At 64.9% G+C, this 25,710-nt stretch overlaps 1 protein-coding gene across 1 annotated transcript; it reads right to left on the bottom strand.

Moving 5' to 3' along the window:
* Positions 1–2,522: 2,522 nt before the first annotated feature.
* CACNG3 (calcium voltage-gated channel auxiliary subunit gamma 3) lies at positions 2,523–25,099 on the bottom strand. The gene is made up of 4 exons (XM_062588380.1): positions 24,889–25,099; positions 4,421–4,504; positions 3,269–3,409; positions 2,523–3,034 (listed from the first exon to the last, which is right to left on the bottom strand). Exons 1-4 carry the CDS (start codon positions 25,097–25,099, stop codon positions 2,523–2,525), a joined length of 948 nt encoding a protein of 315 aa, XP_062444364.1.
* Positions 25,100–25,710: the final 611 nt, after the last annotated feature.

Raw genomic sequence — 25,710 nt, 5'->3', positions numbered from 1 at the left:
GTGGGAGCTGAGGAGAGGCCCCGTCCCGGGACCGACGGCTGCACACCAGGTACATCAGCGCTGCTGCTCCTGTGTCGCACGCAGCGGGTCTTCTCACTACTTTGTTTTTAAATATTTCCCCAAGAGCAGGATGCTACCCTTCTTCAACTGTCCTTAATACATGCAATCAGCAACGACTGCAGTTAAGAGGCCCAATTAGCATCTGAATAGGTCTTCTTGCACAAAACCCCTTCACAATAGTGGCAAATAAACCTTAATGAAGATGAAGGATCTGTACACAGTCTAAAACCACTTGTAATCGCACTCTGCTATGGTGGAAGATCTTTCTCCTTGGCCTGAGCAGCTCCCGGAGGGATTTTACCACGTGCCGCGATAACCATGAGCCCGCGCAGGCTCCGCTGTGCACCAACCCGCCCCGCGCCACCGCGCAGCTCGGGCACCTCTGCCGCCGGTCTCCTCCTCCGCGGGAGCAGCCGTGGACTCCGCGGCCCTGCAGCATCACCGCCGCGGGGCTGGGAGGGTCCCCCCCGCGCAGGGTCTCGCGGGGATGATGGCCGGTGCGGTCAAAAGAACTGCAAAAAAAAGGAAAATTTTTCTTGGAGGCAGAGCTGCTGCTAGGGCGCCAGGCCCGGAGCAGCCGCGGCGGCGGCGGGCTGCGACGCTCCGCAGTGCCCCGGGGAGCGGAGGCACCCTGCCCCACGGCCCGGGAAGGGCCGCGAGAGCCCCGCCGGCAGCAGGCTCCGAGGAGCCCGGCGGGCTATCGCACACCCGCGGGGCGGGCACCAGCTGTTTCCTTTTAGCAGAGAGCACGAGCGCAGCAGAGCTCTTCTGGCCCCAAATTACCTGCCGCTGCCCAATCAGCCCCCCAGGGCCTCGGTGGGAATCCATCAGCTTTGTCAGGAGGTTAAGTAAGATTTCAGTTAAGTGACATGTTAAACTGCAAGACCCGCTGCTTAGAAACGGCCTCCGTTAGGCGAGCTCTGCTCCAGCGAGACAAGGCGGCTCGGTGTCTAAAGCCAGCTCTCCGGCTGCACACACACGCCTCGACATTTAAAAACTGAACTCCTTTTTGTCAGCCCGTGTCTTCCTCCGGCTGTCCCATTGCGCAGGCAGCGGGCATGTCCCTTCAAAGCGGCTCGGAGGAGCCCGTCTCCAGCACGGACGGCTGAGCACGCAGGCGCACCGGGCAGCGCGGAGCCGGAGGGCTGGCTCCCGCGGGTTTGCGGCGCGCCCCGCGCTCGGCGTTTCTCCCGAGAGCGGCCCCGCAGCGGCTGCTTTGGGACGCGCCTGTGCACGGGTTTGCACCCTGGCTCCTTTGCAATGACATCCACCCCCCGACCCCCCCCCGGACAAATATTAGCTGCTCCCGCCCGCCCAGGGCATCGCAGGGAGCGCCGGCGCGGCCCCACCGCCCCCCGGCCGCCCGGTGCCGGCGCATCGCCCCCGGGGCCGGTGCTGCAGGACCTCGCGCGTCCCCCCCCCCGCTCCGGACGCCCAGGGCTCCCGGACACGGTGCTGCCTATTCAGCCAGGCAGCCTGCTTGCCAAAATGGACTTTTTTATTGTTGTTTTTCTCATTAATTTCCCAGTCATGTTTCATTATAGCATCGTACACACAGATTTTAGCCAGAGGCCCAGCCACAAACCCAGCGCCTCCTGAAGTATCAGCAGGTCAAACGTTGCCTCCTTAACTCTGCCCCGGCAGTAATTTGTGACTGTGTGTGCGTATTAATTTTAGGGAATTATTTCCTTTCTTGCAACATTAGAGGTTAATTAAGTACTGGCTAATCGCTTCCAGTCAGTGGAGGAATTCTGCTCCTGAGTCTTTTCACGGTCTGAATGCACCAAAAGAAAGAAAGAAGGAAGGAAGGAAAGAAAGAAGGAAAGAAAGAAAGAAAGAAAGAAAGAGAAAAGGAGCCCTTTCAGGACCACAGAAAATTGCAAAGGGATGTTTCTTCCAACCCAACATGACAAAATTGAATTCCAAGCTATTTAATGCATGCACGAAATGCCAGAAAGAAACCCAGGCCCGGCTCTCCGTGCGCTACAACGAGGGGATGGTTCAGTAACACGAGCGCTCGCTACGCCAGCCGATTCAGCGCTTCTTACTCCGGACTTGTAGGCAATTTCGCATAAAGGTGACTACCGGATTAAGGATTCTCACAGATAGGGCTGTCGCCAGCATTTCCGTTGGGACATACAGCTAAGGTAACACGGCGGTTATTATCAACAGGAATGTGGTGGCCTGGGGAAGCCACTGTCCCAGGTGGTGTTGGAAACCCCCCGTCCGTCTCCACCGCGGGCAGGGAGCCCCCGCGGAGCCGCCGCCACCCCCCCGGAGGAGGGGAAGAGCGGGAGCCGCCGGCGCCCCGCGGACACGGCGGCCTGGCCCGGCGAGCGGCGCTCCCGCGGGGCGCAGGGGCGCGGAGCCATCTGGGCTTGTCCTTAAAAACGGGGTTTCACTGGTTACACCGTCACGAGGATCACGGCATGCAGCCTGACACGACGCCTCCGCACAGGGCCTCAGACCGGCGTCGTTCGTCTGTTGGCCGGGTTGTTGTGCAAAGACTCCTTGAACTCTTTGGGGATGGAGTTATGGACCTGTAAAAAACTGTGGTCCCGCTCCGAGTTGAGCAGCGTCCCCATGGTGACCTTGGAGGGATCCCTGGAGAGGGTGAACATGGAGATGTCGGTGGACGGGATGGTGCCGAACCCTTTGCTCGCTGGCGACATGTCCCGGGACCGGGGCTCGGTGGAGCGGGAGCTGGACCGCCGGCGGAAGCGATACCGGTAGGTGGGGAGGCGCGTGAAGGCCGACTTCTTCAGCAGCTCCGCGTGGGACTTGGCGCGGATCTGGCGGTGCTTCTCGATGTACATGTGCACGGCGATGACCCCCACCATCTCGGCGATGATGAAGGACAGCGCGCCGAAGTAGAAGGACCAGCCGTAGGAGTAGCTCTTCTTGGAGTCGCTCTGGCCCGGGTCCCCGGCGTTTGCCGAGATGTACACGATGATCCCGATGATGTTGCTGAGACCTGGGGGAGGGCGAGAGGCGCGGAGGGGCTCAGGCCGCCGCGGGGGCGGGAGCCGCGGCCGCCGCTCGCTTTGGCAGAGGGCCGTCTCGGGCGCTTCGCAGCGCTGCAGAGCGCGGGGGACGCGGCCGACGCAGCGCGGCTCCGGGGCGCCGATGCCTCCCTGCATCGCTTAATGAACCGACTTCGCTCTCGCGGAGCAGCGCGGGAGCAGCCGGCCCCGCGGCGCCCACCCACCTGCGGACACGAAGAAGATGCCGGCGCTGAGGATGACGTTGTGCTTGCTCTTGTAGAACTCGCTGGCCGCCACGCAGAGGCCCCCGAAGAACAGCAAGCCCACGCTGAGGATGGGGAAGATGCTGGAGGCTCTCACGGCGCCTGGGGAAGGAGCAGGCGGCGTCGGGGCGGCTCCCTGCCCAGCCGGGCCGAGCCCGCCTCCAAATTTTGCCTTTCTTTTTCCCAGCCGATTTCAAGGAATTATTTTTCCAGCTCTGTCACATAGCTAGGAGAAGTAGCAATTCGCCTTCTCCTTAAGAAACCCCATCACCTTCCTCTGCTGACTATTCGCCTGTTTCCAGGCACCCGGGGGCTGAGGGAAAACTCCAGCGCTGTTGGTGCTTCCCAACCCGCACCAGCGACGCCGGTCATGGCGCTGGCCGCAAGAGCCCGCGAGGGGCAGCACCGCCGAGCACGAGCGCCGAGACCCCGGAGCCGTTGTGGCTGGGTGAAAGTCAGCAATGCACAAGCTAACACATCGGGAGGGTTTTTCCTCCCGGGCTCCGTCCCCGTGTCCGCGGGGCCAGCTCCCGCCGGGCGTCCCTGCTCGCCAGGGAGCCGCTGTCCCAGGACGGGCCTCTGCTCCCGCCGGCCTAGGAGACGTCCAGGCTCCCCAAATGACTTGAAAGGTGATTAATTCAGCAAATCCTGACTTGCTGCTAAGGCAAAGGTGCTGGAGATGCCTTGCGCCTCGGTTTGGGCTCCCATCTCTTCTATCAGGGCCTTTACTAAAAGCTCCGAAATGCAGAGCAGCTGCATTAAAATGCCATTCTGGGGGCTTGAAAATAGACTTTTCATTGTAAATGTGGGAGGGGGTGGGAGAAGAACTTAAAAGCTAATCTACTAAAATTACAAAGCGCTTCCAGTAGGCACGTGCCCCTCCTCGACGGGTGAGCGGCGCTGGCGGCTCCGCGCAAGCAGGTGCAAGCCAGGGCGATCGGAGGGATCTGGCGCGGGAGCGACCGCCACGGGCGACGGGGGCCGCGGCCGCCCCCCACACCCCACGGACCCGTGCGCCGGAGGCCGCGGCGCCCACCGCGCGCCCGCCGTGCGCGAGCGTCCCTCGGCGCACGCCTCCCCGCCGACGGGCGCGTGCGGCCGATGCAGACTTACGGAGCAGGTACTCGGCCGTGTCTTGCTCGTAGTCCGCGTCCTCGGGGAAGTGGTCGATTTTCTTGCAGACGCCGCGGAAGGTTCCTGGGGAGACACAAGCTGGGAGGCAGTCGCCGCCCGGCGCGGTCGCAGCCCCGCATCCTCCCCGCGCGGCCGTCCCCGCGGCTTTCCCGGCCCGCGGGGCCCCGTGGGGACCACCGTCCCGCACCCCTCTGGACACGCGCGGCCGCGGCGCTGCTACCGGGCAGAGCCCGAGCACCAGCAAAGCTGCTGCTCGGCAGCGCGCGATGCTCCCGGGCCGCAGCCCCGTGGCCGCAGCCCCCGTCCGGGGCCGCCGGGATTATCTGCCCTTGCGCTGGCGTCCTGCCGGGGAGGTAACGCAGCTGCGGCGTTCGGAGCCGCCGCCAGAGCCGGATGCACCGGCCCGGGCACCGCGGCGGGGAGAGCGCAGCACCCGGTTCGTGCCATTTGCTGTCTCTGCTGTAGCCTTGTAACCGCATTAAAGAGCAACTTTGATTTACTGCTGACCGACAAATGCACTGTACGAACTGCCGCGCAGATAAGGATCCGCAGCATGTTTGCTAAAATAACATCTGGGCCACAGATTAGCTTCTGAGCTGCAGTCTCTTGGAGGCGCAGATAAATTCATTTAAATTATTACAAGACGTTTCCAGCCTGCTTAGCACTTCCTGCCACTTCCCAGCCCCGCGCGCCTGGGCCGGGCGGCTGGCGCAGGCGCCAGGCAGGTGCCCGCAGGACGGGTCCCACCCGCGGTCCCACCTGCTTTCCCGCATCCCCAGCACAGGCGCGTGCGCTTGCACGCACCGACGCACACGCTGGGGCTCAGCACCCGTGTCACGGCCGAGCCCCGCGGCCGAGCCTCTGCCCATCGCTCCGTGCCAGCTGGAACGTTGCGCACCCGCAGCGCCGGGTCCCCACGGACCAGCGCCGCGGCGGCTCAGCCTCCTCCCCGGGCCAGCCTTGGGCCAGAGGCGCCTGCCAGCCCTGCCGGGGGACCAGGGCCACCGGCTGGGAACCCTGCAGCAGACAGACGCTCTGGGAGCTGATGGCCTCCTACTTAGCATTTTGGGGGAAAAGGCTCTTTTTTACATTTTTTTTCCCTCTTTCCTCTGAAGCAGAACTAAAGTATTTTGCCTTTAAAAGCCTGCCCGTTTGCTTTGGCTTTCTCTTGGCTGTGCTCTAGGGCTCAGCTCTCTCCTGTGCCAAAGTGGTGCAACTGTGCCATGGAAGGAAAAGCCAAGGACAAGTCAGGCACGACCAGGTGATGTATTGGGAGCTCGGTCACATGCTGCAAGATGCGAATGCGGGAAGTGAGCGGGGACAGCACAGACGCGTCTGCACTGGGGAGATCCATAGAGTTTGGACATGTTTATGGGACAGCCTCGAGAAGCGACGGGCTGTGAATCATCTCTTGTCTCTGCTCTTTCTACTCATCCATCCACCAGCCCCATCAGTCTGGTCCACGTGCTACTGATGTACAGCCAGAAAGAAATTAAAGGCATTAAAAAAAAAAATCCTGGCTATGCCCAGTGGTGCTTATGGATTTGTTTTGATTGATGCAGCCTTCCTTCACCTGCTGTGGATGCTGAGGTCCACCCGTCACGGCAGCCCTCCAAGACACTCCGTGCTGCACTCAGTATTTGCTGGGGATAGCTCAGAGTTTGGTTCATGAACCGGTGCTGGAAGGGAGCAGCGGTCCTCAAGGGTCCTGGGCAGCGGCAGCAGCTCCCGTCCGCACGATTCCCTCGGCCGTCGGCTCCGAAGCTCGCAGCAAGCCCGAGCGCGAGACCGTCTGAGCGCGGCTCTGCGGTGTCGACTGCCGTGGTCCCCGACTGCAAACGGGAAACTGAGGCCGCGCGCGGCTCCCCAGCGGGACGGGGAGGGCTCGGTGCAGGAGCTCCGGCGGCCGTTTCCCTCCGACCGCGGCTCTTGCAAGACGCTGCTGTTGCCGCGACGGGGCCCGGCCCAGGGCGGCGGCGGCTCCCCGGCGCCGCAGGTCCCAGTCTCGCCGGCGAACACCCGGCGCCCGCTCGGCCCCCGCCTGCCCAGCGCCCCGGCGCCGGCGGCCGCGCTCCCCTCCGCCCGCGCCCCGGCAGCGGCTCCCGCGCCGGCAGCACCCCGGCGCCTCGCTCGCGGCCGCCAGCCGGGCCGTCTGGGCACTGCAGCGGCAACGGCACAAACCCTGCCCCGGCGCAGAAATAAACCTCTGCGTGAAATTCCCTGCTTTTACCGGGGGCCTCTCCAAACGGCCCCTCCTGCGCCCGTGGCCCCGGGCCCCGCCGGCACCACGGCCCTGGTGCTGCCCTGCTCCACGCAGCCGGCTCCCTCCCGGCTGCCCCTTCCCCACGGGCTCCGCGTACAGCAGCTGCAGCATTTCCTTGGGTTATTTTGCTGCTTTTGGCCATCGTCCAGGCTGCAGCTGCTGCAAAGCCAGAGCTATTCCCGCGACGCTTCGACTGCGAGGGGACACGGACACGAGAGCAGCCCTCCCGTCGCTCCAGAGCCGCGCATCGGGCTGCCGGAGGAGGCAGGCTGTGGACGGAAACAGGCACGCAGACACCCCTGGGCTGCTCGCGGCGCGCCGACAGGAAGAAATCACCTCCTGGGGCTTGGTCTTGCCGCGCCGTGCAAGGCAGATGTGCAGCGCTGGCGTGCGGGGACGGTCCGGACGGCCCTGCACCACGGGGCTGCGCCGCACCCGGCACCGCCGGAGCTGCCGCGGCAAGCTGGCTCCCGCGGGAAAGTCAGCTTCTGGCAGGGCAGAGTTGCAGTCTCGTGGTGTAAAGGAAGAGGGTTCTGTCCCAGTCCTTCAGCTCTGCAGTCTCCTTCCCCTTTTCCTTAGCAAGGACGTAAGTCGGGGTCGGCACGGCATCACCAGCTGCCGGGCCATCGACGCAGCGACGGCAGCTCCCGGGGCCTCCCGGTGCCGGCGGGCAGGCTTTCCCTGCGCCGCCGGTGAGGAGGGCGGGCAGGAGCGGGGCTGCAGCCTCCTCCGGCCCCTTTGCACCTCCTGCATGCCGGGGGAGCACATGCAAGCCCCCAGCCCAGCACAAACCAGTAAGGCTCCAGAGGAAACTGCAGGAGGAACCAATAAATCCTGCGTGGAAGGGGCTGGCAGGACGGCTGTTGCCCAGAGGTCTCGCCCTGGTTACGAAGGTGCTGGTGCTCATTGCGCCACTTTGCTTCCTGCACCCTATTGCTCACTGCGGGACGTGCGCGTGGGTTTGGGGCTGGAGCCCACGGCAGGTCCCTGACACGGCGAGGAGCCCAGGGAAAATCAGGATTGAAGCTCGCCCTGTCCCAGCAGTCCTCGAAGTTTTGCAGCAGCTTCAGCAAGCTGCATTTCAAGCTCTCGCATTAATGGCTCCGCTTGCATGCCGCCGTGCCCGTCCGCAGACGGTGCCGCTGGCAGCTGGCCCTCGCCGTGCTCGCGGCACCCGGCGCTGCCTTTTGGAGCACACCGATGAATTTAGAAGCGATGAACTCATACAAAACGTTTTGTATTCCCTGATTTTGAATCCATTGCTTCTCCCCTCCCGCTGGGCTCCTTCCCAGTGGTTCTCGGCTGCCTCCCACCACCAGGAGCCCAGAGCTGCCCGGAGCCGCAGGGAAACGCCTGCGTGCCCCGCGGAAGGGCTGCGGGCCTGCAGGGCAAGGCCTCGTTTTGCTGGGATTGCCCCTCTGCTGCTTTAGCTTGTTCGCATGTGGATGTCAGCCCCCGCTCTGCGCTTAACAGCGGATGCAAAGGCAATTAAGCAATTTTATCTCAGGCCTTTTCCCCTCCCAGCCCATTGCTCCAGGCAGGGCTGGGGGTGCGGGGGAGAAAGGTTTCTAATGCTGGCAACTGTGGGAACAAGGCTAATAATACTCATCCTAAAACTCAAAAGTCAGAAGACTAAAGAGGTCTAGTTATAGTTTTAAAATCTCATTACTCTTCATCCAATGGTACAGTTTTCGGGGACTATTCTGCTTGTTACTGTTCACGGTGTGCAGACTAAGATTTGGGTTTGGGAAGATTAACTGCTGTTAAATGACAACAAAATTGCTATCATCCTGATATTAGTTCAGCTCAGACAGAAAAAAGGTCTTGCTGCAAAGCCAGATTTTTGACCATTGTTTCTCTGCTCTTCCTGTTAAATTTGGGTAAGTAAGTTATCTTGCAAACTGTGGTTTACAGTGATTGCCAGCCTGAAGATTCCTTGACATGCCAAATCCACATGAAGGAAGTGGTGTGGTCCCTACGCTTAAAGTTCTCTGAAAATTAATTCCAGTTAGAGAGTTGTAAAGGTTAGAGCTCAGCTGGGAAGCGCGGGGGATATGAGCCATGGCAGATCCTCAGCGATCCTTGGGCACTGAGCTCCCCTGAGGGAACAGGAGCAAGATGTCTAAATATCTCTAAGGAGTTAAAACTTCAGGGCTTGTCTTTTTTTACCTTCCACCCACCTCCCAGATGCTTGCAGAGTTGGAGAGAAATTCATCTTCCCTCCCTTCCCTCCCCAAGCTGCAGGCTCCGCGAGGGATCCTCAGGCTCTTTGCACAAGGTCCCTGCAGCGAGACTGCAAAGCAGGGGGTTTGCCCAGGGCCTGCACAGCTTGGGAGGGGGTTGCACAGGGACCGCAAAGCTGGGGGGCTGCACACCAGCGGGGTTGCACAGCTGGGGGGTTGCACAGGAATCACACAGCCGGCGGGGTTGCACAGCCAGGGGCAAACCAGCGGCAGCTTGGGAGGGGGTCGCACAGGGAGCGTGCAGCTGGGGGGTTAAACAGCTGGGGGGTTGCACAGGGATTGCACAGAGATTGCATAGCCAGAGGTTTGCATAGCGGGGGGGAGGGGGGATCTGCACAGCCAGGGGGTCTGCAGAGGGACCGCATAGCTGGGGGGTTTGCACAGCCAGGGGGTCACACAGGGCCCACACAGCCAGGGGGTCTGCACAGCCGGGGGGTCACACAGGACCCACACAGCCAGGGGGTCTGCACAGGGACTGCACAGGCCGGGGGGGGGGGGGTTGCACAGCCAGGGGGTCTGCACAGCAGGGGGGGGGTTGCATGGGGACTGCACAGCCGGGGGGGTCTGCCCAGGGACTGCACGGCCAGGGGGTCTGCACAGCCAAGGAGTCTGCACAGGGACTGCACAGCCGGGGGAGGGGGTTGCACAGCTGGGGGGTCTGCACAGCCGGCGGGTCTGCCCAGGGACTGCACGGCCAGGGGGTCTGCACAGCCAGGGAGTCTGTACAGGGACTGCACAGCCGGGGGGGGGGGTTGCACAGCTGGGGGGTCTGCACAGCCGGGGGGTCTGCCCAGGGACTGCACGGCCAGGGGGTCTGCACAGCAGGGGGGGGGGGTTGCATGGGGACCGCACAGCCTGCGGGTCTGCCCAGGGACTGCACGGCCAGGGGGTCTGCACAGCCAGGGAGTCTGCACAGGGACTGCACAGCCGGGGGCGGGGTTGCACAGCTGGGGGGTCTGCACAGCCGGCGGGTCTGCCCAGGGACTGCACGGCCAGGGGGTCTGCACAGCCTGGGGGGGGGGGGGGTTGCACGGGGACCGCACAGCTGGGGAGGGTTGCAGAGTGGTATCAGACCCAGGTGGCCGGACCCGGGCTGCCAGGGACACTGCGGCGCGCTCGCCCGGCCGTGCCACGCCGGCCACGAAATGCCGCTCGGTCGCTGCCCTCTTCCCAAAGGCAGCCGCGCTGCTCCTACTGCTCCAACGCGGGGCCCAAACCCTTTGCCATCCGCCTTACAGCAACTCCACGGCAAACCCCCCCCCCGGCTCCCCCGGCGCCGCTGCCGGCTCCCTGCCTCCCGCTGCCCCGCGCCGCTGCGCCTGACCCGCAGCGACCGCAGCGGCAGCGCAAGCCGGCAGGACGGGCGCAGATGCCCTGCAGCGGTGGCGGAGCGGGGGTCCGGCTCGCGGCGCGGCCGAGCCCGCTCCCGCCCCGGGCACCTCGCCGCGCCCCTCGCCGGCTCTGCTTAAGGGCTCCGGACCGCGGGCTGCTGCCTCTTTGCACGTGCAGCTGTTTGCAAAAATTGCACTGGAGAGCATCTAAATCAAGAGGAGCCGAGCGTGATGGCAGAAAAAAGCTCCCTGCTCCTTGCTACTCGCTGGAGCCAGCAGCGCCCTCCCGTATTCGGCTGCATCCATAGGTGCCGGGGCTAGATCCCATCTCCGTCCCGACGCCGCTCCTCCCGCGCCCCTGCGCTCGCCTCGCCGGCCCCGCTCCAGCCGTCACCAGGGCAGCAGAGCGCAAGCTGCTCCAGCTCTGCTTCTTGCTGCCCGGCCGTGGCGCTGGCGTTGGGCGTCGAAGCAGAGTCACCCACACACACAGGCATCTTCTGAAGGTTTCTTTTCTTTCTCTTGTAAAATAACAGTGGAAAAACCCCACGTCAAATCAAACGAGTGCCCCAGCGCCAAGGAGGCACCAGTCGGCCCTGCAGGCACAGCGGACCCGACAGCCAGAGCAGCTGGGGGAACCGCTGTGGGAAAGCAGCACGCGGCGGCGCGCAGCTGCTCCTGCGGACCCCAGAGCGCGCTGCAGAGGGGCTCGGCACTGCTGCATGGCCGCACAGCTGCACAGCTGCGTGGCTGCACTGCTGTGCTGCTGCACGGCTGCACTGCTGTACAGCTGCATCACTGCACTGCTGCATGGCAGCACTGCTGCACGGCTATGCAGCTGCATCACCGCGCTGCTGTATGGCTCTGCTGCTGCATGGCCACGTACCTGCATCACTGAGCTGCTGCATGGCTGCACTGCTGCACCGCTATGTAGCTGCATCATTTCACTACTGCACGGCTGCACCGCTGCACGGCTGCACCGCTGCATCACTGAGCTGCTGCATGGCTGCACCGCTGCACCGCTATGTAGCTGCATCATTTCACTACTGCACGGCTGCACTGCTACGCAGCTGCATCACTGCGCTGCTGCATGGCTGCACTGCTGCACCACTGCATGTCCCCACCGCTGCACGGCTGCACCACTGCACGGCTACGCAGCTGCCTGCGCACCCCCGGGCACAGAGAACTCGCGGGGAGGGCGCAACCCGCCTGCCACCCTGGGGCACCAGCATCGCCGCAGCCGGGGCCGGAGCCTGGCGCGTGTGCCGACGGGCGCGCTGGGAGTACCGCCAGCTCCAGCCCGCGAGGTGCCCGCGCTCAGCATGTGTCACAGCAACGTTACTCCCTCAGCATTTCCAAAAGAAAAAAAAATCTACATTTTGACAGTGAATCATCATCTCCCATTCTGGAATCTGTGGGATTATTACAACCTACACAAGGTAGTTTAGAAAAGCAAAACAATTCTGAATAACAGAGAAGAAAATAAAAGTTTGAGAAGGGTGGCTGAGTTCTAGCACTCTTTTCCAAGGGTCCGGACTTGTTTTTCTCATTGCAATAGTAAGCGGGTACCGCCCCGGCGCTGCCTTTCTTGGGGGGGCTGGTGCCTGCCGCCCCGGGCCGGCTCCGTGGGCGGGAAGGGGGCCGCGGGCCGGAGGGGCTGTGCTGCCGGCGGCCCCTCTGCGGGGCCGGGGCCGGGGCGCCCGGGCAGGGGCGAGCTCGCCGGCGCGCGCTGCCCCGCGCTGCCTCTTGAGGAGCGAATACCCCCCGAGTCTTACTTTAAATTTTTATTGATATTCCTAGGACAGCCAAACGAGCGCCGGAGCAGCCGGCACCCGTGTAAATAAGCCACGTGCTAGAAATTAATGAGCTCCACTGATTGAGTTTATGCTTGTAAATTAATACAATTCCGGCAATTAAAAAAAAAAAAGTGTCTTGCTCGCTGCCTGCTCAGAGAGAGTCGCTGGCAGAAGACGGGGCTGGAGGCGGTGGCGGCTCCCAGCGCCCCCTGGCACGGGCTCGGCGGGGGCTCCGCAGGCGCCGGACCGGAGGGTTTATTACCGCCTTCCCCGTCTTCAGCAAGCTGCTCTGCGTAATCACGCCTGGCCGCGAGCGCCGCGCGCCGCGGGGCTGCCCCGGCTCGGCCTCGGGAGCAAGGGCGATCCGGCGGCGCAGGCAGGAGCTGGCGGCCGCTTCGGCCCCGGCAACGCTCCCTGCGGGAAGCATTGGAGCCCGAAGTGCTAACGCGCTCGTGCTGCTTTGCAAGGTCCCTTCACGGGGTGGGAAACGATCGCAAGGCAGAGCAGCTAGAAGAATGGATTCAAGCACGAAAGCGCGGCGGTGCGTAGGGGACGATGCAGGACTGTTCCACTAGAGGCCTCAAAATTCATAACCGAGACAGCTGAGAAGTTGGCTAATAAGCAAGCAGCTGCGAAACCAAAAGCGTGTCCCGGAGGAAGAAGCAGGGAGGCACTGGCAACTCGGGATGCAAGTCGGCACCCAGGAGCCGGCGCGCAGCAGCGAGGAAGCGAACGAGCGGCAGAAGAGCGACCCGGCCTGCCGGCGGGGCGCTGGGGAGGGCGACGGCCCCGCGGGGCAGCGCCCGCGCCCTCGTCCCTCGGGGCCCCGGGAGGAGCCGACGCTCGTGCCTGGGGAGGCCGCCGGCGCGGGGGGAGAGGACGGCCGGGCACGGCCCCGCGCCCGCCAGCGCCCGCCGCGGAGGGAGCCCCGGGCTGGGAGCTCCGGCCGGGCAAACCGGGGTGGGGGACGAGGGGCGGGTTCGGCGGCGGGCTGCAGGCGGAGCCGGGCGGCCGGCGGCCCCCGAGAGCCGGCCCCGCTGCCCGGCGGCCCCCGAGAGCCGGCCCCGCTGCCCGGCGCCCCGGAGAGCCGGCCCCGCTGCCCGGCGGCCCCCGAGAGCCGGCCCCGCTGCCCGGCGGCCCCCGAGAGCCGGCCCCGCTGCCCGGCGCCCCGGAGAGCCGGCCCCGCTGCCCGGCGGCCCCGAGAGCCGGCCCCGCTGCCCGGCGGCCCCCGAGAGCCGGCCCCGCTGCCCGGCGGCCCCCGAGAGCCGGCCCCGCTGCCCGGCGCCCCGGAGAGCCGGCCCCGCTGCCCGGCGCCCCGGAGAGCCGGCCCCGCTGCCCGGCGGCCCCGAGAGCCGGCCCCGCTGCCCGGCGGCCCCGAGAGCCGGCCCTGCTGCCCGGCGGCCCCCGAGAGCCGGCCCCGCTGCCCGGCGCCCCGGAGAGCCGGCCCCGCTGCCCGGCGGCCCCCGAGAGCCGGCCCCGCTGCCCGGCGCCCCGGAGAGCCGGCCCCGCTGCCCGGCGCCCCGGAGAGCCGGCCCCGCTGCCCGGCGCCCCGGAGAGCCGGCCCCGCTGCCCGGCGGCCCCGAGAGCCGGCCCTGCTGCCCGGCGGCCCCCGAGAGCCGGCCCCGCTGCCCGGCGCCCCGGAGAGCCGGCCCCGCTGCCCGGCGCCCCGGAGAGCCGGCCCCGCTGCCCGGCGGCCCCGAGAGCCGGCCCCGCTGCCCGGCGGCCCCCGAGAGCCGGCCCCGCTGCCCGGCGGCCCCGAGAGCCGGCCCCGCTGCCCGGCGGCCCCGAGAGCCGGCCCCGCTGCCCGGCGGCCCCGAGAGCCGGCCCCGCTGCCCGGCGGCCCCCGAGAGCCGGCCCCGCTGCCCGGCGCCCCGGAGAGCCGGCCCCGCTGCCCGGCGGCCCCCGAGAGCCGGCCCCGCTGCCGGGCCCGCCGCATCCCGGCTCGCGCTGCCGACACCGAACTGCACTACGAGGGCTGCAAAAAGCAAATGGTTTTCCAGAGCAGCCGCAGCGCAGAATATTAAGGCTAAAAATATGCAAATCGCCACGGAAAGCACACTGTCAGAGCTCGAGCAGGACGAGGAAGTTGCCAAAAGGCAATTTAGCATTTCAGAGCTCACTGCACGAGGCATTAAAAAGGTCACTATTTCTGAAAGGAGGATCTTTACAAATAAACACATTTGCTCAAGACTCGGTGAGTCATGCGGGAAGGGAGCTCAGAGCGCTTCCAGCGTAATGCTCTTGACAGGCCGTGAGCAGGGCGATCTTTTCATGTTTACAGTTCATCGATAGTTTTTACAGCCGCGCAGTCAATCTTTAAACCACATTTAGTCTGGGAGGAAGCGCGGCAGGTTGTTTTCCTTGCAAAAATAATATTAAATTTCTTTTTTGTTCCTCTCTCATATGCTGTTCATTTGAACTTCAAATACTGGACTGCCACTCAAACACCTGCCTTTTTTGTTTCTTTTTTTTTTCTTAAACAAACTTGTCACATCTCCCTAACGACATAAATATTTGAAATTTTCAGCTGATGTACTAAAAGGGACTCTATCTTTCCAAGCTGGTTTATTTGGGGGACTGCAGCGGGCACGGCGTGTGTGCAGGCGTCCCCCGCTCATGTAGCGGCACACGCACGGCTCCGCAGCTCCCCTTTCCTTGCAAGCCGGGCCAGTACCGGCTCCCCCCTTTCCCCCCGGGCCAGGAGCCAGCGGGGCTGCCCAGGCGCCCGCGAGTGTCCCGGCCGGCAGTGCGTTTGCTGCCTGCTCGCCGGCGGCCCGGGGAACGAGCGCCCTGGGAGGCCTCTTCCAGCAGTCCCAGATGGGGTCAAGAGAGGCTGTATCTGGAGGAGCACCACTGCAGTTCCACCCTGCCCTTTCTGGGGGAGAACAGTAAAAAGAAAGGGATGAACCTAGCGACGGCGCTAACAGAGGATTTTGCGCTTCTAGTGAATGACACCGACCTGCCTTTCAAAGAAAAGGGACGCCTACAAGGAGACACCGACAACGCATCTTCCAGAAGTGCAGGGTAGTTTCCATCGAGCACCGCTAGTTCCGCCCCACCACATCGTAGAGGACTTTTCCATCGGAAGCGTCCGACTGCGCTGGCCCATGCACTGCGTGCTTCGGGCCCGGGGAGCGGCGGGAGGGCTGGCTGCGGGGATACCGCCTGTTCTGCCCATCACCTCGGGATTTTGTGGCACTGAGGGGCACCGGTGCGTTGCAGCTGCCGTTCCAGAGCTCCCACGCGCCCTCGAAACGCGCCGGCGCCTGCCGAGCCCGACGGTGGGGCTCGCGTCTAAGCTCCTCGCGTCACCCGTGCACCTACGACCCAGGGCACCGCAGGCGACTCGTCTGGCCGCCCTCAAGGCAAGGAGCGGCATAACGCTCCCAACCATAAATCCCCGTTCTCGTGGACCCGCAGCACGGCTGCGGTCGGCACGGACCTCTGGAGACCATCGGGTCCAACCCCCGGCTGGAGCAGGGTCCAACCCCCGGCTGGAGCAGGGTCACCTGGAGCAGTCGCCCAGGGCCGTGTCCAGATGGCGTTCGAGCCTCCTCAGGGACGGGGGCTCCGGACCGGTTCCCACGGCAGGCCAGGGAGCCCCGCGGGAGCCGGCACACGGGGCTGCCTGCTGCGACCCACCCCAGCCCCGCGGCCTCTCCAGCCCCGCTCGAAGCGCCGTGCTGGAGGAACTCTACGCCTTCGGCACAGTGCCAGCTCCCACCCAGCTCTTCCCCTTCAGAAGGCAATAAATGGATATAGTTTTGATGGAGGGAGAGAAGCAAAAAGACCCTGAGATTGATGGGCAAGCAGATAACTTCATATTTCATGCCGATGCTTTCCAATCCATTCCTGTTTTGCCGTTAAATCACGTGCCGCAGCCCACCGCCATCTCCCGGTGCGCTCGAGACGAGCGACGGAGCCCACCCCCATCTCGGCTGCTTCTCGGGTGCCGGGAGAGCCGCCCGGGCGCCGCCGCCTTTCGCCGCGGCGCGTGAACGGCTTCTCGGAGGTCGGTCGGAGGGGGCCGACGGCCCGCGGCTGCGAACCCGCCCGCGCTCGGCTGCCGCGCGGGAAAGTTCTCCCGCGGGGCAGGGAACGAGGCAGGTGCCCGCGGCTCCCGCGGCTCCCGCGCCGCGGGCTGCTGCAGCCGCCTGGGGCAGGGGCGCGAGGGGCCGCGAGGAGCCGTGCCGGCGGGGCCCGCGCTTCTGCAGCCAGCTCCTCGGTGGCTTGGGCCAGCTCGCAGACAGGGAGCTGGTGGCACATCTGGTCCGCTGCGATAAGGGGGACTTGGCCGAGCAAGGCTGTTAGGCAAATGGAGGATTTGGCACGGGCACCGCGCAGCCTGGTGGAAACCGTTGGCGAGAGCGACTGCCAAGGCAGCGTCGGAGCTGCTGGAGGCTCTGGGCAGGAGGGAGACAGCGCGCGGGAAAACACGGTCTGTCTCCTGAAAGCTGCGTTCCCGGCGCCCAAACGGGTCTCGCCCTGCGGCTGGCCGGCGTCTCCGGGAGGGAGCGCAGGCGGAAAGCGGCAGCCGATCCCGTGGCCCAGCCGTCGCCGGTGCGACCGCGCGGGGCGGCGCAATGGGTGACACCGATGCCTCAAAGCACTCTGGCGCTTGCAAAAAACGCTGGCAAGCGTCGCTTAAATCCAGCTGAGCGGTGGCCATCCTGTGCCAGGGGGCTGCCAAGGGCAGGGAGAACTGCCCAGCGCCCCGGCGAGCGAAGGCAGGGATCGTCCCCGCACGCCGTGGGGCGCTGCCCCCCCAGTCCCGGCCCCCTCCCGGCCCCCTGCAAAAGGCAGGGCCGCTCCGCGGGGCCAGTGAGAGCGGCCACTCGCCGGGACGGAAGAAACCCGAGGGGACCGTCAGGCAGCAGCAGCCGGGCAGCAGCCGAGCCGCCCGCCCGCCTTGCCCACCACGGCCACGCCGGAGCCGGGTACGCAGAGCCCCTCGGACGCAGTCGCTCGCCCCGTGCACAGGTGCATGTCGCAGGGCTCGGCGAGCGTGGCTGCCAGCACCGCCGCGGTGCCGGTGCGCCCGAGCCGAGCGAGGAGCCTTCGGCGGGCACTGTGGGCACCGAGCAAGTCGAGGGACGCGGTGCCCGGGGCGAGCCGGGCTCGGGTGCAGCCGGCTGCAGCCCGGCACACGGGGCCGCGTGCCCGGGGGCGTTCGACCCCACCAGAGCCACAGCAGGCTTCGACGGAGAAGCACCGAGCTCTGCCCATAGAGAACCCCCCTGCAAAGCCCTAGGGAGGGAATGGTGGAGCAGCATCCTAAGGCCAAGCACTAAACCAAACCGCAGCCCGACACCATCTTCAAGGAATTATTTCCTAAAAAAAAAAGTGTTACAGCGAGCTGTGTAAGTCCTAGTATAATCGCAGCCCTGGGCTGCTGCCAGGGAGAGAGCGAGCTGGGAGCTGGGAGCAGGGGAGCTGGGGAGCAGGGAGCTGGGGAGATGAGAGCTGGGAGCAGGGAGCTGGGGAGAAGGGGAGCAGGGAGCTGGGGAGATGAGAGCAGAGAGCAGGGAGCTGGGGAGCAGGGGAACAGGGAGCTGGGGAGATGAGAGCTGGGAAAAGGGAGCTGGGAGCAGGGGAGCAGGGGAGCTGGGAGCAGGGAGCTGGGGAGATGAGAGCAGGGAGCTGGGGAGCAGGGGAACAGGGAGCTGGGGAGATGAGAGCAGGGAGAATGGAGCTGGGAGCAGGGGAGCTGGGAGCAGGGAGCTGGGGAGATGAGAGCAGGGAGCTGGGGAGCAGGGGAACAGGGAGCTGGGGAGATGAGAGCAGGGAGCTGGGGAGCAGGGAGCTGGGGAGATGAGAGCAGAGAGCAGGGAGCTGGGGAACAAGGAGCTGGGGAGATGAGAGCTGGGAGAAGGGAGCTGCGAGCAGGGGAGCTGGGGAGCTGGGATCAGGGAGCTGGGGAGATGAGAGCAGGGAGCTGGGGAGCAGGGGAACAGGGAGCTGGGGAGATGAGAGCAGGGAGCTGGGGAGCAGGGAGCTGGGGAGATGAGAGCAGAGAGCAGGGAGCTGGGGAACAAGGAGCTGGGGAGATGAGAGCTGGGAGAAGGGAGCTGCGAGCAGGGGAGCTGGGGAGCTGGGATCAGGGAGCTGGGGAGATGAGAGCTGGGAGCTGGGGAGATGAGAGCTGGGAGAAGGGAGCTGGGAGCAGGGGAGCTGGGGAGATGAGAGCTGGGAGCTGGGGAGATGAGAGCTGGGAGAAGGGAGCTGCGAGCAGGGGAGCTGGGGAGCTGGGATCAGGGAGCTGGGGAGATGAGAGCAGGGAGCTGGGGAGCAGGGGAGCAGGGAGCTGGGGAGATGAGAGCTGGGAGAAGGGAGCTGGGAGCAGGGAGCTGGGGAGCAGGGGAGCAGGGAGCTGGGGAGATGAGAGCAGGGAGAAGGGAGCTGGGAGCAGGGGAGCTGGGGAGCTGGGAACAGGGAGCTGGGGAGATGAGAGCAGGGAGCTGGGGAGAAGGGGAGCAGGGAGCTGGGGAGCAGGGGAGCAGGGAGCTGGGGAGATGAGAGCAGGGGAGCTGGGGAGCAGGGGAGCAGGGAGCTGGGGAGATGAGAGCAGGGGAGCTGGGGAGCTGGGAACAGGGAGCTGGGGAGATGAGAGCTGGGAGAAGGGAGCTGGGAGCAGGGAGCTGGGGAGCAGGGAGCTGGGGAGATGAGAGCAGGGAGCTGGGAGCAGGGAGCTGGGGAGCAGGGGAGCAGGGAGCTGGGGAGATGAGAGCAGGGAGAAGGGAGCTGGGAGCAGGGGAGCTGGGGAGCTGGGAACAGGGAGCTGGGGAGATGAGAGCAGGGAGCTGGGGAGAAGGGGAGCAGGGAGCTGGGGAGCAGGGGAGCAGGGAGCTGGGGAGATGAGAGCAGGGGAGCTGGGGAGCAGGGGAGCAGGGAGCTGGGGAGATGAGAGCAGGGGAGCTGGGGAGCTGGGAACAGGGAGCTGGGGAGATGAGAGCTGGGAGAAGGGAGCTGGGAGCAGGGAGCTGGGGAGCAGGGAGCTGGGGAGATGAGAGCAGGGAGCTGGGGAGAAGGGGAGCAGGGAGCTGGGGAGCAGGGAGCTGGGGAGATGAGAGCTGGGAGAAGGGAGCTGGGAGCAGAGGAGCTGGGGAGCAGGGAGCTAGGGAGATGAGAGCAGGGAGCTGGGGAGCAGGGGAGATGAGAGCAGAGAGCAGGGGAGCTGGGGAGCAGGGGAACAGGGAACTGGGGAGTAGGGGAGCAGGGAGCTGGGGAGATGAGAGCTGGGAGCTGGGGAGCAGGGAAGTGGCTCCCCTGGGCACACGGGTGCGGGAGCATCCCGGGCGCTGTGGGGTGACCCAGTGGCCGGGCAGGCACCTTTTCCCCAGGTGCCTCTGGCCAACCCGCCCTCAGCACCGGTCTGGGCCATGGTGCATTAATAACGGCCAAGACGGGCACCCGCACCCGGCGGCACTCAGCTCGCTCGGCGCCAGCTCCGTCGGCTGTGAGTCAGCCAGACACCGGTCTGCAAGGTGAGCCGGGGGTTTAACCCTTCCTCCCTGCGGGAGGTAACTAACCATTTATAGGTTAGCCTCGCTGTATAATTTTTAAAAGCAACTTGGATTTTGCTCAGGAAGGAGGTTAATGTCTATTTATGAAGTGCACATCGCATTCATTAAAAATCCACGTGAAACGTAATCGCTGAGCAGCTAGAAGCACTTAGCAAGTTTAGCTTCGCGGCTGTTGCACCTGATGCCCCCCAAACAGCGTGGCTCTCGCCTCTGCCGCACGCACCGCCGGCTCCGGCGGGCTGCTGCGCGCCCGAGCCTCTGCCCCCGGCGCACCGCGCGCCCGACTGCCCCATGGAGCTTGGGGCAGCGGCTACGGCACGGCCCCGCTCCGGAGCCGTCGAGGCGAGCGCGGGAATGCCTCCGTCCGGAGGGGTTTTCACGGCTCCTGGCATTTGGCCAGCTGCCACGAGGATGTGGGTCTGGAGCAGACCGAGGGTCCAGGCAGCCTGATTTCAGTCTATGTTAGAGGACAGTAATTAACGCTTATTCGATAGTTCCTCCACCAAGTGGAGGTTTAGGGATTTTGTAAGACAGGTTATGCTTGGGGCACCGCATGTGCTATCCAGCACAGCCCCGTTTTCCGTGAACGCGTGCAGTCCTGGTTTTGGACCCTTCGACACCCTGGACCTCCCCAGCGCATGGGGCACCGACTTGCCCACCTCCGTGCCGTCTTTCTTGGGGGAGAAGAAGGGGAAGGCTGCTAAACCTGCAGCATGATAGTTTCCTTGGGCGGTCTTAGGCGAACAACTGTTCCCCCTGCACCGTCACCCACCGCCACAACCTTGGAGGCTGCTGTTTCCACCGACAGTTCAGCCGATGCCCAATACGAGGAGAGCAGCGCAGCCACCCCGCTCACCGCCCCGAGCCCCCGCCTGCAGACCGGCCCTGACCCCTCCAGCACCCCAGCCCAGCCGGGAGCTCCGCGACCCCCGCAGTCCCTGTCCGCCCCCATAACCAGGCAGCGCCTCTCCATCTCCATGACCCCCCTAATCCCTATCCACCCCAAAAGCCTCTCTAGCGGTGGTGCCCGGGGCAGCCGCGCGCCGCCCGGCTGCACACGCTCAGCCCGGGCCGGCACCGCTCCGCAGAGCCAAAGCAGCTGCGGGCAAAACCCATCGGGGAAGAGCGGCAAGGCAGGAGCGTGAGCGATGCTCAGGAGCCGCGGAAGAACGCGCTGCAGGTGGCCCAAGCGTCTGGCGGGCCTGCAAAAGAGGGGAACTCCGAACAGCAGTTAAAACACAAAAAAGAGGACTTTTGACGGTGGAAATCATCCGTTGGAAACACACACAGCCGGTAAGAGAAGCCACCGGGATCAATCAAAATAAACGTGCAACTGGGAGGGTTAAGCAAAACGGCTGTCTGTCATGCTGCGAGAAGGGAGCTTCAGCACGGACGTAGACTCACTACCAGATTACGACGGTACCGCTGTCAGTCTTGAAGCAGAAGTGACACGCAATTATTTATTCATCAGATACTTCTGTTCCGCACTGGGAAACAAATAGGCTCATGTATTCCACCAGGAATTAGAGAGGATGCTAAACAGCTACTGCTAAATGCAAACATGACACTGGGAGGCCTGGAGAACTTCCTCCCAAGAGCGTTAGGAGAACACGCTAGGAAGTTTTCTGAAGGTCTAAAATGGATCTTTATAAATCTTGGAATTATGGCGGCTCTCTAGAAGACCAGAAAAGCTAATATTTAAAAGTCTAATGTTGAATTAGACTCTGCAGGTTACTGTGGGTCACAGCAATGGGCAGTGGTGGCAGCTGGTTCACGGGGCGTCGACTCAGAGTTGGAGCACGTGGGCAGCACCAGCGAGCAAGCAGCAGATGTGATAAACCACGAGCACCCTCGTGGAAAATAGATCCATCAAACTTCATAAAATTTTCTTGATAAGATTCTAAATGTGGTTGAAAAAGGAAACTGGTGACATAATGCATTTAAAGTTCCGTAAGATGCTTGATTTAGCTCTACTGAAAAAGCAGAAGAGCAGAATTACCCTGAATCGACAGAGCTTTATTAAAGGGACCAGCAGGCAGATGGCAGAAATGCTTCGTTGCCATCAGATGGGCTATTTCTAGGTGGGCTTTCCTGGAACTGGAGTAGAACAATGTCTTCATCAAGACTAGCAAAGAAAACGTGAAAAACCTGCGGGTAAAAGTGCAAATGGCAGAGAAAAGGCCGAACGCGACAGGGAGGCCCGCGGGAGGGGGGCCGGCTGCGCGAGGGGCAGCTCGGCGAGGGGCTCGAGGGCAGCGAGAGCCGCTTGAACGCGCCCAAGTCCAAGTCTGGCACGCGGGCGCTTGGCGAGGCGCTGAGCCGAGGCTCGGCGGCGCGGGAAGGCCAGGGCCAAGTGGAGAGCTGCTCTGGCTAAGGGAGACTTCAGCACCGGAGATTTTTTATTAATGCCCCCAAAACAGTAACCATGTGCGCAGCGAGCTGCCACGAACCGATGGGAAGCAGACGCGCCAGGAAAGCTCCCCAAGCTCGGCAGAGAAAACCAAGCGCTCGGAGAAGGCCCCGCTCTTGCTCCAGGAAGGACAGCGCGCTTGGTCCTCGCCCGGGGAGGGAGGGAGGGAGGAAAAGCACCGCGTCCGCCTGGACACGCGGCACTCGAGACAGCGCTGGCCAGCGCCGCCGGCGGGCTCTGCCTCTTGCCCCGCACCGCAGGGCCACCAGGAGGCTCCCGGCACTTAACGACGCTGAATTTAATTAAGCTCGATGAAAGCCAAAATCCTTTTACTTCCCTAGGAACAACACAAGCCTAAACAGCTATTTCTCGACTTTGACTTTCTCCCTCAAAGTCCAGCATCTTTCTCTACTTTCTATACTAATAATGAAGCCGAAGAGGGAAACAGTTTGTAATAAACAACCGCAGGGGATGCACACCAACAAACTGCGTCCGTCAAGCCGGAGCAGGAAGCACAAGAAGATATCTTAATAAGTATTCTCATGTTGCAGAAGTGATAATTAAAATTCAAGCACTGCAATCTGAAACAAAGGCTACGCTGGAGCCGCAGCCCGCGGACGCCCGCCTCGGCTCGCTACTGAGTCAACCCCAATTTGCGCTCTCCAGCGTGGGTGCTTCTGCACAGGCTGCTGCCGCTTCATTGAGGATTTACCCGCTGTCGCCTGCGGGCTCTCTGCGGCCATGTGGTGCAACTCGCTCCCACGCGGATCCCGCGCGTGCACGACTGACGCGCGCCGGAGCGGCGGCCGCGGCGCACCAGGCGCATCCCGCACCCCCTCGCGCTGCCGTCGAACGCCAGCCGAGCCGGCGCCACGTCCGTACGTTTTCCAGGCTGGATACAAGGAATGCACGCGAATCGCAGCACAAAAGGGCCCTGCGGCGCCCGCCGCAGCGCTCTCGCCACCCCCCTCCGCGGCACGGGGGCTTCCGAGGGGGGAAGAGCCTCAATCCAGGCAGGAAATTCGGCGCCGACGCTGCACCCCGCTCCGCTGCGGGCAGGCTCTGCGCGGCGCGAGCGCCTCCCCCCCCGGGCCGCGCAGCGCGGCGAGCGGCAGCGCCGGGCCCCGCGGCCACCCCGGCCCCCCGCGCCGCCGCCCCGGCCCCCCGCGCCGCCACCTGCCCTCCCGGCGCGCAGACGGGCGCTGTGATTCAGCGCCGAGCTCGCGGTGGCACCGTTCAGCCCTTGCCCGAGCGTGTTACGCCTGGGAGACCGGGGCCTCACTGGCTTCTTCCAAAGCAATGATTTATCACAGTGAGGGAAACATAAAGCATTCACTGGAAAAAAAAATATAGCCAGCAAAAATAAGAATTTTGGAAATTACTCATGCCTCCACTGATCCCATCTTTCACAGCCCTGGCTGCAGCTCTCTCTGCTCCCTCAGCCTGAGAGGAGAGACAGATTACACAAATTATTTATTATAGAAATAGAGCACGATCCAAAACCTCCCTGCCTCAATGAGCAAGCTCCTGCTGGATTTGCTGGGTTTAGGCTGGAGCATCAGGAAAAGACAGGATATTTCTGCATCTGTGGCCATGACTCATGGAGAACTTTGGGATGCGGAAGGAGAGGCACCTCAGCCTCTCCCGGCTCGCTGCCCGCACCATCACAGGAGTCGTCTCCTTACGAAGGCGCCTGCCGGGGACGGAGGAGCCCGGCGCTGCCAGGGCTCCTCGTGACGAGACGCAGGTTTCCACCTGTGCACAGTGGCTAGAGAACCAACTGCTGCAGATCATTGCAAAAGTTACAGCCCAGCACGATGCCATCAACCGTCTTCCCCGCACGGGTACCAGCATAGACTCAGGCCAAGCTCGTATTCAAGAGCAGCCTGTTGTTCCTACAATAAATCCGAACCGGCAGCTTCGGGTGGAAATGGCCCCAGCGCGGCGGTGTGCACGGCTGCAGGACGGCGATCGTGCCCGCTGCATGAGCGCAGGCTGCTGTGCGGCAGCGAAGCGCGGGGCGAAGCCGCCAGAGCCCAGCGCTGGGGAGGCAGCAGCCCGACGCCCACCACGCGTGGGGCGCAGCCCCCCCGAGACGGGGGCCATCAGCGGCTGCACAAGTTGCCCTGCTCCGCTGCTCGGAGGGGGGCAGCCGGCACCGGTTTCCTGTGGGTAGCGGCGGGGATGGACTTTGGCAACGGCGGGTCTGGCGGGTTTAACCATTCCCCACGGCAGGGCACGGCGCCTGCAGAGACCTCGCGGGGGAGAAGCGCCGGGGATTTGCCAGCAGCTCGTTTTGTGATCGATGCCTGTTTGCATTAGAATAACCCCTGGGGCCTGGAGTGGGACCTCCGGCCTCTCCAGCCTGAAACACCTTGTCCCTCTGCTAACAGGCACGTACGCGGAGCGGCTGGGAGCCCGTGCAGCGCGGCTGCCTGCAGCGAGTGCCCGGGCCCCGCGACAGGGAGCCCCAGGCTGGGCGCTGCCACCTCCCCCGGCCAGCGCAAGCACCCCCAGCGCCCCCAGTGTGCCCAGTGTCCCTGGTGCCCGGCACCGCTTCCACTCATGCCTTTTGCACGGAGAAGTCACCTGGAAAGTTTTCCCCTCACCTCCCGGCAGCACCCGTTGATACCCCCGGGAAGCGCCCCCGAGGGCCGGGGCGCTGGGAGCGGGGCTGCCGGGGCCGGAGCGGGGCTGCCGGGCCGGGGCCGGAGCGGGGCTGCCGGGGCCGGAGCGGGGGCTGGAGCGGGGCTGCCGGGGCCGGTGCAGGGGCCGGAGCGGGGCTGCCGGGGCCGGAGCGGGGCCGCCGGCTGTGGGGCTGCTGGGAGCGGGGCCCCAAACTCTGCGGGGCGGCGGCGGCGGCGCGGGCGGCGGCGGCAGGTACCTTCCAGACAGCACGTCCTCCAGAGCCCCGAGTGGGTCATCACCTCCTCGTTCTTGCGGCTGGTGTCGTTGTCGCTTGTGGACTTAGTCCTGCACACGCCGCGCGAGTAGAGCCAGTAGTCGGTGCCCACGGCGATGGTCATCAGGCTGAAGGCTGCGAAGGCTCCCACCGTGGTGATGAGCATCTGGACGCCTCTGTCACACATCCTCATGCTGCTTCATCCTACCGCGGCGGCTCGCAGGGGAAGGGCCGGCGCCGCCGCCCGCCGCCGCGCTCCGCGCTCGGCGCATCATGCCCCCGCGGCCCGCGGCGCGGCGGCGGCGGCTCGCGGCGGCGCGCGGGGCCGCGCGGCCCCCGGGCGCCCGGGCAGCATGGCCCGCGCGGCGCGGAGCGGCGCGGAGCGGAGCGGCTCCGCCGAGCGGCCGCGGCCGGGCAGCGCGGCGCCGCTCTCCGCGCGGCCCCCGCGCCGCCCGGCCAAGGCATCGGCGGGGGGGGCGGCGGGGGCGGGCCGCGGAGCGGCGCCCGCAGGCGGCGGGGGGGCCGCGCGGCGCCGACACCGCCCCGCGCCCCGCGCCCCGCGCCCGCCCCGGCGGCGCCCGCGGGGGGGTGGAGGGGGGGGGAATGCCAGCACCGGGCTGGAGGCCGGTGGCACCGGGTCGGAGGCGCCGCGCAGCCCGCCCCGGGGCGCCGGGACGCGGCCGGGGGCAGCCGGGCTCCGCCGCCGCGCCCGGCCCCGGCCCCGGGCGCTGCGGGGGTGCGGGGGGCTCGCGGCGGCGCAGCTCTGTGCCCCCACCCCGGGTCCGCAGCAGCACCGCTCCCAGC

Source organism: Rhea pennata, chromosome 15 (genome assembly GCF_028389875.1).
Source record: "Rhea pennata isolate bPtePen1 chromosome 15, bPtePen1.pri, whole genome shotgun sequence".
NCBI lineage: Eukaryota > Metazoa > Chordata > Aves > Rheiformes > Rheidae > Rhea > Rhea pennata.
The sequence above is the reverse complement of the archived record's forward strand: the minus strand, read 5'-3'. Positions and strand labels throughout refer to the sequence as shown.

Excerpts from the sequence above, each read along its gene's own strand:
- CACNG3 (XM_062588380.1), bottom strand. The coding sequence starts at position 25,099 with ATGAGGATGTGTGACAGAGGCGTCCAGATGCTCATCACCACGGTGGGA. Across the intron at positions 4,505-24,888 it reads GAGGACGTGCTGTCTGGAAG|GAACCTTCCGCGGCGTCTGC; the intron begins GTACCTGCCGCC and ends GTGTCTCCCCAG. Across the intron at positions 3,410-4,420 it reads CACGGCCGAGTACCTGCTCC|GCGCCGTGAGAGCCTCCAGC; the intron begins GTAAGTCTGCAT and ends CTCCTTCCCCAG.